Source organism: Pseudophryne corroboree, chromosome 2 (assembly GCF_028390025.1).
Source record: "Pseudophryne corroboree isolate aPseCor3 chromosome 2, aPseCor3.hap2, whole genome shotgun sequence".
Classification (NCBI taxonomy): Eukaryota; Metazoa; Chordata; class Amphibia; order Anura; family Myobatrachidae; genus Pseudophryne; species Pseudophryne corroboree.
Window position 1 is genome coordinate 581795643 of NC_086445.1, and position 12346 is coordinate 581807988.

General features: G+C 42.1%; 1 protein-coding gene and 1 long non-coding RNA gene across 3 annotated transcripts in view; one reads left to right on the plus strand and one right to left on the minus strand.

Moving 5' to 3' along the window:
* Nucleotides 1-8922, plus strand: part of SDC3 (syndecan 3) — a 223332-nt gene extending 214410 nt beyond the window's left edge. For both annotated transcript variants that reach the window (XM_063954495.1, XM_063954496.1), the window contains one exon: nt 5579-8922. In XM_063954495.1, the coding sequence (XP_063810565.1) occupies nt 5579-5745 (167 nt within the window). In that variant the 3' untranslated portion in view covers nt 5746-8922. The remainder of the gene's footprint in view (nt 1-5578) is intronic.
* The window catches only part of LOC135036960 (uncharacterized), a 251028-nt gene that overhangs the window by 210029 nt on the left and 28653 nt on the right, over nt 1-12346 (minus strand). The window lies entirely within an intron of this gene.

Consider the following 12346-nt stretch of genomic DNA (forward strand, 5'->3'; position numbering starts at 1 on the left):
GACAGTTTCCGCCCAGAAACACCCACTTTCTGTCAATCACACTACGATCACTCGAGCGTTGAAAAAACTTCGCTCGAGCTTGTATAAATCTACAAACTTTTGTGTTAAATTACTTAACGCATGCGCACTGCGTACCATGCGCATGCGTATTTTCCACCTAATCGCTGCTTTGCGAAAAACGGCAACGAGCGAACAACTCGGAATGACCACCATGGAGAGCTCCTGTTATGTTCTGGTCACCAGCAACAGCATATACCTCAGTTTTATGCCAGACACACTCCATAGACACATAGGGCCTAATTCAGATCTGATCGCAGCAGCAAATTTGTTCTCTAATGGGAAAAACCATGGCCCTCATTCCGAGTTGTTCGCTCGGTAAAAATCTTCGCATCGCAGCGATTTTCCGCTTAATGCGCATGCGCAATGTCCGCACTGCGACTGCGCCAAGTAAATTTGCTATGCACTTAGGAATTTTACTCATGGCTTTTTCATCGTTCTGGCGATCGTAATGTGATTGACAGGAAATGGGTGTTACTGGGCGGAAACAGGCCGTTTTATGGGCGTGTGGGAAAAAACGCTACCGTTTCCGGAAAAAACGCAGGAGTGGCCGGAGAAACGGAGGAGTGTCTGGGCGAACGCTGGGTGTGTTTGTGACGTCAAACCAGGAACGACAAGCACTGAACTGATCGCAGATGCCGAGTAAGTTTGGAGCTACTCAGAAACTGCTACGAGGTGTGTAATCGCAATATTGCGAATACATCGTTCGCATTTTTAAGATGCTAAGATTCACTCCCAGTAGGCGGCGGCTTAGCATGAGCAAATCTGCTAAAATCCGCTTGCGAGCGAACAACTCGGAATGAGGGCCCATGTGCACTGCAGGGGGGGAGGGGGGCAGATATAACATGTGCAGAGAGAGTTAGATTTGGGTGGGGTGTGTTCAAATAAAAATAAAGCAGCCAGTATTTACCCTGCACATAAACAATATAACCCACCCAAATCTAACTCTGCACATGTTATGGGGTATATTCAATTAAGGTCGGATCCATTCCAACATGCATTTGTCGGAATGGATCCGACAAGGGCTATTCAATGCCCATCTCAATTCGACTTTAAAAAAGTCGTATTGAGAAGAGGGACCGGAGAGGGGGAAGAGCCACGAGCAGACAGGGGAGAGCCGCGGGCAGACGGGGGACAGCAGCGCTACAGGAGGATGTGGCACAGCCGCCAGACCTCACGGCAGCGTCCACCTGGCTCCAGGAAGTGGGACCTCACTTGCTGGAGCCGGGTGGACGCAGCCGTGAGCGGCGGCTATGACACATCCTCCTGCAGCGCTGTGCTGTAGTCTCTCCCCTGTCTGCCCGCGCCTCACCCCTGTCTGCCCGTGGCTCTTCCCCCTCTCCTCCTCTCAGGTCCCTCATCTCAGTTCGACTTTTTTTAAAGTAGAACTGAGATGGTTGGAAACAGGGCCAAAACCTGTCGAATTTGGACCCGTTTCCCTCAGAAGTACGTGAATCGGCAGCTATACCGCCAATTCACGTACTATTCCACAAGTTGAATTCCCTGACTTGATGAATAAAAATGCTGGGGACTGAATAGGTCGGAACCCCTACCGACCTGAAAAAGTGGAGAACTGCCGTCTTTTCGACAAGACGGCAGTTTCGACCTTAATTGAATATACCCCTATATCTGCCGCGCCCCCCCCCCCCCCCCCTGCACTGCACATGGTTTTGCCCAACTGCTAACAAATTTGCTGCTGCGATCAGGTCTGAATTAAGCCCATAGGTACCACTTGTAAACCATTCATTTTCTGTACACAAAACTCATTCATTATTAGACATCAGTGGAACTACAAAAACATCCTTATTGTAGCAAACACATCTTTCCACATGCCAAAATAAAAATACTTAAAAGTGTTCACAAAAACAACCTGTGTGCGGGCAATGACCAACCTATGATAATGGAGTAAACAGTCAATCACGAGTAATTCACTATTACTGGTGATGGACATTATCATCATTCACCATTTGCATCTGCCCTGAGCACCTGTAAGTAACATGGATCTCTCAGGCTGAAATGTTTTTTGTTCCTGTCTACATATCGCATTGTGAAGGGTGGCGCACACGCACTATTGCCGCTATATGTGCGCAGGCCCTCTGAATACAGTCACTGCATGTGCACGCAGCAGCTGCGTTCAACTCTGTATTAGGCCTATATTTAGTTCATTTCAGGTGCACTAATACATAGGGGCTGATTCAGCTTCTGGGTCGGACTAATCTCTTTGCATGGATGCAGTTAGTGAGTTTTAGCATATTGCGCATGAATTACTCACTCTTTGATATCTCTGTCAGATTCCGAGTTTGATAGATCTTAGCTGGATCTGACTTTGTGTGAAATGGGCTTTTTGGGGTGTGAACTGAGCGGTGACACGGGACTGTTCTGGGAATGATACAGGCATGTAGATAGAGGGCCTAATTCAGACCTGATCATAGCCATGCAAAATTTTGCATGGCTACGATCAGCCACCCTGACATGTGGGGGGATGCCCAGCACAAGGCTAGTACGCCCCACATGTCTGGCTCTCCTCCCGCCACACAGGTACAAAAGCATCGCACGGCAGCAATGCTTTTGTACCTGAGTAACTCACTACCAGCGCAGCTCCTGCGCACTGGCAGGGAGCTACCCATCGCTCTCCGGGTCGCAGCGGCTAAGTGTGATGTCACGCAGACACCGCAGCCCGCCCCCTGCACGATCCGGGCACGCCTGCATTGTCCGGACCATGCCCCCAAAACAGCGGCCCAACGCCCCCTCCTGCCCAGCGAACGCCTCTGCCTGTCAGTCAGGCAAAGGCGATTGCTGGGCTGAGATGCTGATAGTATCTCTGGCATACGCCAGCGCACTGTGGTGCCGGTGCATGCGCAGTTCAGACCTGATCGCCTGCTGTGCGAAAACGCACAGCAGCGATCAATTCTGAGTGCAATAATGGCAGTTGTGTCACCTCTGCACAGCATGGAACGCAACTTCTTGCGACACATGGAAATATAGGGAACATTTGCAGTTATGGGAAGGCAGCCAAAATCTGCAAAACAAGACGTGTCTTTTTATAGGTTACTACAATAATACAAGTAATTGTTGTTTTAAAATAAATTGTAACTTTCAGAGATTGCTGACTATTTTTTCTTTAGAAACCACAAGTAGTGTTGCCCTGCTACCATGTATATAATCTGCTTTTACATGTTTATCTATGCAAAGGCGTTTCAGAACTTGTTTTATAGATTTGTTTTCTTAAAGCAGTTCCACTATAACTTGTGCTTGTCATGATAGTAGTCAGCTGACAGTAGTCACATTCTGATGATCACCACTTCCACATTAGTGTAAAACCTGGTCAGTTTACATAAATGCTGATAAAATCAGGATGCACCCAAAGTAAGAAAGTTCTTTTTTGTAATGCTCCAGAGACCACCAAATTATTACGTGTAATATAGAAAGACTTATTTTTACCAGTGACCATACAGAGGGAATACATATGTATTACTGGCAGGCAGGATGCCGGCTGTCAGTATACCGACAACAGCATCCCACCTGTCGGAATCGCAGCAGCGAGGCAGAGTCCTCAAGCGGGCTCACTGCGCTCACCACGCTTCGAGCGTGCTGGCTCGCTTCTCCGCCACGGGGTATATTCCCACTCGGTTGGTGACGTGAACCCACCAACCGAATAGGAATAGACGGCAATGGTCGGGATCCTGGCTGTCGGTATTTCATCGGCTGTCGGGATTCCGGCGTCGGTCTCCTTAACGCAGGGATCCTGACAGCCGGTATTTTGACTGCATCCCATACAGAGGATTCCACCATTAGAAATGGATTGGATGCCTTTCTTCCAAGAAATGGCATATGTTTCTACAGTATAATTAGCAGAGTATTTTATGGAGGTCATTGATATAAGAAATGTATTCTTTTGCCATTTTCAAGGTCAGTAAGGAATTTTGTTTCTGTCACACTGGAAGTCTTGTTTGTCTGGATCAGCATAACTAGACATGTTTAACTGATGCATCTGTGTCTTTATTTCAGCTTAAAACTATGGGGTTGATTCAATTCTCTGACAGGTGAATAGCGCCAGGAATTAGCTCCCATCGCTATTCATTTCAGCTCAAGTTAAGTTGGCGAATGCCCGTTCTCCCGGACTTAACAGGTTGATTTGTCGGGAGAACGGGCTCTCCGACTTAACTCTCCGCCGCGATGCTGATTCCCGACAGAATCAGCCTTGCGCCGGCCGCGCGGCAGCACTTTTATTGGATTTCCTCTTGCATCCCCAGGGGGTGAGAGAAGAATTCCCGACAATTGAGTGTCACTTTGCACTGTATTGAATAGCACCGGGAGCTAATTCCCGGCGCTATTAAACTGTCAGAGAATTGAATCGACCCCAATGTAAGTATATAACATTGTGCTAACCATGAATTCTGGAAACAAATTAGAGGACAATGGGCCTGATTCAGGTTGGATGAGGCTGTGAGTAAAAATCTGTATTATATGAGGGGATTCAGGACCTTATTGAATAGGTCCAGACTGTCAATTAGCCGCAGGAATCAGATATGTTCCTTAGAGTTTGTATGTAAAAAATGTAAAATCGTTATTCTTTTGAAGTATATGTTAGAGATTCACATTTTATTTGATGTGGCTAACATTTGTTAGGAAAGGTCTGTATCAGCTGACCAAAATGACATTTATCTGAAGTAAAGTGTGCCCCTTTGATCAGTGCTTCAAAGTCCAATGCCTATTGAAATGTAAGAGATGCACTTCATGCATGAAGTCAGTTACTATATGTTCAGTGTTTACATCATCTATTCTCCATTGTACATATAAAAGTCCTATATCAAAGCTACAGTACTGAGACCACACTTCACCTGTGTATTCCACCTGAAAAACTATAAGAGATGGCGGTCCATCAGTGTCATTGCTGGATGACCCCTTCTCTGATATGTGTCTGACACTGGCTGTATTTCCCTTGATACCGTATCATGTATGATCTTGTTTTTTTGCAGTAGTAGTTACATGGAAAAGCATACACTAAATAATACACATAAGGCCTAATTCAAGGTTGATTGCAAAACAACATTTTCCTCTAATGGGCAAAACCATGTGTACTGCGGGTGTGGCAGATATAACATGTGCAGAGAGAGTTAGATTTGGGTTGGTTATATTGTTTCTGTGCAGGGTAAATACTGGCTGCTTTATTTTTACACTGTAATTTAGATTTCAGTTTGAACACACCCCACCCAAATCTAACTCTTTCTGCACATGTTATATCTGCCCCACCTGCAGTGCACATGGTTTTGCCCATCAGAGGGAAATGTTGTTTTGCAATCAACCTTGAATTAGGCCCATAATGTATAATGCAGAAATGTCATTATTTAATTATTTTATCGTCACTCTAGATCCCACGTGAACTTGCAGGTACAGGCATTTGTGACTTTAAATTACTGTAATTGCAAGAAATATAAAAGTAAATCAAGCAAGATAATTGAAGGTCACTAGATATGTTGAATAAACTGAAATACATTTCCTTTTTCTGTTTTCTCTACAGCAGTGATAGTTGGAGGGATAGTTGGAGCCCTGTTTGCTGCGTTCCTAGTGATGCTGTTGATTTATCGCATGAAAAAGAAAGATGAAGGAAGTTACGCTCTGGAGGAGCCGAAACCGGCCAGTGTCTCATATCAGAAACCGGACAATCAAGAGGAGTTTTACGCATAGTAGGGGGAAGGTGTCCTTCTTTTTCCCCTTTACCAGTCCTGATGATCGATGAGCCTGTGGACGGATCTTACATTTGTGGCTCCCATGTTCAGCAGTCTTGGATGTGGGCTCTTATTTTGTTTTAAAATCACAACTACCTGACATGTGGTCACATATAGTGTGGTCAGATCAGGACACCTCATCAATCTTTGGAAAAAAAGATTGTTCCTGTTGTGGGATTTCTACTCCATCCATTCCTCTTTCATTTGTGCACTCTGTATGGCCACAGCTGCCAGGTGCTTCCTTGAGGGTCTTCTACCATGACTGACTTTCTTACCTATTTGTGGCCATCACATAGAAGGTTCAGGACCCACATAAGCACAAGTGATACCCTTTAGGCTATCCTATATTGCAGTATTGGCATATTAAATATTTGCTGCAACCACGGGACGCAGCCTGTTTTTTTTTAAATAATATTTCCAAAGTAGGAACAATATGTACATGCTAAAGGGAATTTAGAATGTTGTATAAAAACCATATATTTATCTTTTTACTACACATATATTGCTTGTTTTATAGCCCGCCCACAGGCTCCACAATCAAACTGTAAATATGATTTTGTGTACAATGATAAAATGTTAGGGGATCTTATTAGTAAAAAGAGAAAAAAATGCTTTTTTATTTACATTTAAGCAAAACATTCTCCAGCTAATATTGGGGTTACTCAGATGTGGAAGCAAACCAAAAAAGCAAGCAACTGGACAAAACCATGCTGCACTGTAGGTTGGGCAGTTGTAACATGTGCAGAGAGATTTAGATTTGAGTTTGGTGTGTTCAAACTGAAATCTAAATCGCAGTGTAAAAATAAAGCTAACATTTGTGAATGACATGCAAAAGCATACCGTATTTACGCTGCACAGAAAAAATACTGTATCAATGTATTTCTTCCTCTTGCATTGCAGCATGGTTTGTTCCAGATACAAACCTACTGCTTTTTCTGCCTTGCTTCCAAATCTGAATCAGGCCCATTGTCTTACGGGAGTAGAGACTGAAATACTGATACATCTTTTTCATTGAGACGGTACTGTGATGGAAAGAGATGATAAAGTGGTGTTTTGGTTAAATGTTGTGCCATAAAAAGGGGCCTTGGTTTACTTATTCTCCCCAAGAGCTTCAATGAAAAAGCCTCATCTCAATGAGGCTCAATCTTATTATAGCTGATTATTATTGTTCCACCCGTTTTAAGAATATACCCTTAGGTATATTTACTTAGAGGTGCAATAAAGTGTATCCAAAAGTTGCACTGTAAGCAAAAAAAACAGAAACATACAGTTAATTTGACAACTAAAAATGCATGCATGTAGTTTTAATGAACCTAAAAGCATTTGACTTTGATAACCTTCTTCCCCTGTCTTGCATTGATATTGGCGTAGCCAAGGATTCTGGGTAATTACATACAGGTGAGCACATCTGGTTTCGGAGAACATTCTGAAATTAGATGTTTTTCTAGCGTTGCCTAGAACATCTATTAAGAAATGAGGTAACTGATACCATGATTGATTCACTTACGCAATTTTCTATTAATAGCAGAGATGGAAGTATGCCAAACAAAGAGCACATCTAGTGGTGATATCAGCCCTCCTAATGTAATTAGATTTTTGACTAAGTAACTGTCAAAAAAGTTTTGTAAATTTGACATAAAAAATATTGGATTTGTGGGATTGGTTGCCGCAGTTATGAAGGCTCAAAGCGGTCTCTCGGAATAAAAGGTGTAGAGACGTGGACAGTTGTATTATGTCCCATTCACCTTGTTCTAAAAGGAGTAAAAATATACCGTATACAAATCTCAGGTGCAGCTTGTAATATCTCTATAAGTAAGTTAATGGATATTGACATTTGGTAGAACACAGATCAAATTTAGGTCAATAAACACAATATATTTCATCTATTTTATTATCCCGGAATTTCTTGCACTACGGGTGAATGTTTCTTGTGTTTCCTAAAGGGATATTTCAAACTTTATCTGTGCATCAAAGACTGAGACAATCACTTGTGTACTGCATAACCTAAGCCCTAAACTTGCTCACTGTACAGTATATCCAGAATCTTTACTTCTACTGTGTTAGCAATGTGTAACCATACTGAGGAGTTTACAAATAGGCCATTGACACGGGGTAAAAAATTGAGAATTATCTGGAGTGAAGGAATTAACTATGAATTGTATCCTGAAATTAACCAATAACATTAACACTTTTAGAAAGGACACAAAAGTGAAAATCTAATTATGGAATATATGGAATATGACTTAAATATAGAACTTCTCTAAACCAAGCTGAATGTCATTTCTGTGTCAGTATATGCGCTCATTGATTTCCCTGTGGAGGCTGAATGTAATTTTTCAAGGGGAGTTTTGTGCATTTGCCGCAAATGTATCAGCCAATCGGAAAACGCCCCTTGGCCAAACTTTACAGAGTGGAACATCCTGAATGGCCAATCCAGACCTTTTTTTTGTACATTTTGCTGCCAGTCTACCTATAAAGTGGGCAAATTTCTTAACAAACAAACATCTGTTCTAAGTAGTGAAATAATTTATAGAAGGGTTTGGGTAATCGGGTTGTACTGTAATAGAGCATTTTTGTATGTACAGTATGTAATTCACTAGGATTTTAGCATTAAAAATTTGCTTCTTAAAGTCAACTCTGAATGTGTTCTGGTTCTCATAGCACAGACTTCATGGGCTTGTTCACACCCCTGCATTGGGAAATTGGGTAAAATGCGTGAACACTGATCTAATGTGTTTTTCACGTGCTTTTCATGCATTGCACTTTTACCAATACAATATTCTGTACTGGTAGCACACATTAACACGTGACAAATAGGTTGTGCTGTTGTCCAAAAGTTTTAACAGCGTTCAAATTCTAAAACACAATGGTGGGAACGGCACTATTGAATCTTATTTGACCTATTTTAATGCACTTCTTAACATGTGGAAAGCCCAAAAATGTGGCTTGTTGTGAACAAGCCCTAAAGCCAAACGATAGAGCAACATCTGCAACAAGCAAACAAAAATAATTCACCTAAAATATAACTGTATCTTTGCCAATGATTCTTACGCAATGTTGCAGTAATGTACCTTCCTAATTTTATAATTCTTTCTGTGCTGTACCCATTAAGGATAATAAAACTTAAAACATTTGACATTTTTTATTTTCTTGTCCTTTTTTTCAGCATCATTTTATACAAGTAGTTAAGTATCAGTATACACAGACTATATATTGTTTGCTATCTAGCCATACAGTAAATGATTACTGCAGTCACTTTATTTGTCTGGCAACAACAATCTAAGAGGTCAGTCCTATTCCTCGTGAAGGGTACTGCTGCCGTGACGCGTAAACGCTGGCACCCGAACTTGCACCCCTCGTGGCCCCTTTTAATGCCCGACTCGCAGATTTTTGTTCACAGCCCTATTGAGCTGCCAACAAAAATATGTGAGTTGGCGGAACCGTAAGTGCAGCATAGCACTGCACTTACTTGCACAACAGCTAAGATATTGCAGGGAATAGGACTTACCAAGCAGTGTTGATCTTAGGATGCAAGCACACAAAAACAAAGTGATTTTCAGTGCCCAGCAATATAAAGTATAAGCTAATATAATACTGTGGAACAAAAAAAGGGGATAAAATGCTGTAGATTGCTGAAAATTGTAAAGTGTTTTTCATTGAGTATATAAAATGCTGGTCAAGTCTGCCAGCGTTACAAAAGGTTACGTACTTAGTGGTGATTGTTGGGACACATTGAACATAAGTACTGTAGAGTTGGCCCAAACTGTTCAACTTGTTGGTGCTTAATCAGCAGTTATATGTAATTAATCCTATATACAGTACACATGGAACATTGGGCCTCATGCAATATCTTCTGGTCAGCTGTGCTGCACGGCCAACCAGAAAATATCGCATGAGACCCAGTGCAGTATAATAAGGGACGAAAGTTCTGATGTGTACCGGCGATACGATATGTCAGCCCGTTGGTCAGGCACATCATTCTAGTGTGTACCCAGCCTAAGCCTAGTTACCAACTCACTCAGGGGCAGAAGTAGCAGAGTTTGGAGAGAAAGAAAGTGAGAGAGATAAAGTCCCAACCAATCAGCTCCTAACTGGCATGTTAAAGGCTGTGCTTGAAAAATGACAGGAGCTGATTGGTTGGTACTTTATATCTCTCCACCTTATGTCTCTTTAAGCTTTGATAATTGATCTGACCCCCAGAATATCTGGAAGACTCCTGGATTAGGATGAGACCTCCTGGACTAACAGATTCTCACAGAAAATAATGCATCTTCCTGAAAAATGAGTATGGGTGTGTTCAGATACCATGGATTTGCATCCTCAGGCTCTGCCCACCTCTCTGATCAGGTTGTTCTGTGAAGCTTGTGTATGAGGAGAAGGGGCAAGAATGAGATGAGGTATCTACTATATGGAGGCATGTGTTGTGATTTCTGTGTATTAGGAGAAGCTAAGGCATATGTTAAGACATCTGTGTAGGAGGAGGACATAGAAGTTTTATATACAGTATTAGGTAGTATAATTATTTATTGTCAAGGGTATTATGCAATAATATAGTGCAAAAGAAAATAATGCAAGAAATGTACATATCAGCACCATCCCTTACTTCTCTTACAGGAAATGCAGTCACAGTTACTGGGAAACAAGGCTGAGAGCTAATTAACAGCTTATGCAATTAGTGGCATGTCAGCCTGCCAGGGTCTAATTAACTGGTTTGGAAAATTACCACAAGACTTGTTGGAGAGAAAATAAACCTTATTCGGTATCAGTATAGATAGTTTCGATTGTCTGCAGCACAGACACTGTAATTCTAAAGTCACTGTACTGTATGTATATCATTATATTGCAAGAAATGCTCCTTACTAATGAGCAGATTTTCTGTCACTTTTAGAATGTGTTTCAATAATTAAATGTACGTCATGTTGGTCCTTTGAGGAAGTATACAGTATAATTTAGGTTTATCTTTATGCTTTTCATTGGACTCATCATTAAAGTCCAGTTCAGCAATGAGTAAAGTCCAGTGCACACTATCCAGTTATCTGCCTGATCCACTGGCGTATTTATAATGGGTGCAGTGTGTGGGGGCCACACCGCACACCCTGCACCCATTATTTCAATACTTACCCTCCGGAGTCCTGCTGGCTAGAGAGGAGGGGACCCAGACGGAGCCTGCACACGGGACGACGCCTCTCTAGATGTGCCCCTAGGCCGATCAGATAATCGGGCAGTGTGTATGCAGGAGCATCCGCTGGTAAATGGCTGCCGCAACAGTCAGATCGAGAGGTCGGGGGTCTGGTGTACTACTCATGCCATCTCGCTCCCGAGGGCAGGACCGTCCACCCGGTGGCTGCAGACAATAGCAGCAGCTGGGGAAGTGTAAATTAATCCCCCCAGCCTCCCGAGTGTGTACCTGGTGGCTGCGCAGATGTTAAAATGAAAGTTGCAATGTTCCGTTAGTGCCTATGATGTTCCGATGTTTTTTGGGGGAAAAAACTTTTTTTTTATTTTTTTTTTTACAAATATCAAAAAGATTTAGATTTTTTTTAAATAAAATAATTTTGGTCAAGTTAAATACATGTTCTTCACCTAATTCACTCATTAAAAAAAATTGGAAAATTTCTGTGTGGTTTTTGGGGAAATAAAAATTGTCAGTTAAGTGGTTAATGCCTGATTAAATTTAATTTAAAGTAGGTTAATAAATTGTTTCTTGAACATAGGGGGTAATTCCAAGTTGATCGCAGCAGAATTTTTTTTAGCAGTTGGGCAAAACCATGTGCACTGCAGGGGGGGCAGATATAACATTTGCAGAGAGAGTTAGATTTGGGTGGGGTGAGTTCAATCTGCAATCTAAATTGCAGTGTAAAAATAAAGCAGCCAGTATTTATTACCATGCACATAAACAAAATAACCCACCCAAATCTAACTCTCTCTGCAAATGTTATATCTGCCCCCCTTGCAGTGCACATGGTTTTGCCCAACTGCTAAAAAATTTCCTGCTGCGATCAACTTGGAATTACCTCCATAGTCACTATATATAAAGATCACAGTAATGCTGCATAATTCATGGTCAAGATAAATAATGCTTCCTATTCATTATCTGCCTGTATGTACTGTATCTGCCTGTATGGAAAATGGAACCGTCTCTTTCAGTCCTGTAGACTTAGTGAAGAGCTCACCATATAAATATCTTTGAATGCATTCAATAATAAGAATTTACTTACCGATAATTCTATTTCTCATAGTCCGTAGTGGATGCTGGGGACTCCGAAAGGACCATGGGGAATAGCGGCTCCGCAGGAGACTGGGCACAAAGTAAAAGCTTTAGGACTAGCTGGTGTGCACTGGCTCCTCCCCCCATGACCCTCCTCCAAGCCTCAGTTAGGATACTGTGCCCGGACGAGCGTACACAATAAGGAAGGATTTTGAATCCCGGGTAAGACTCATACCAGCCACACCAATCACACCGTACAACTTGTGATCTGAACCCAGTTAACAGCATGATAACAGAAGGAGCCTCTGAAAAGATGGCTCACAACAACAATAATCCGATTTTTGTAACAATA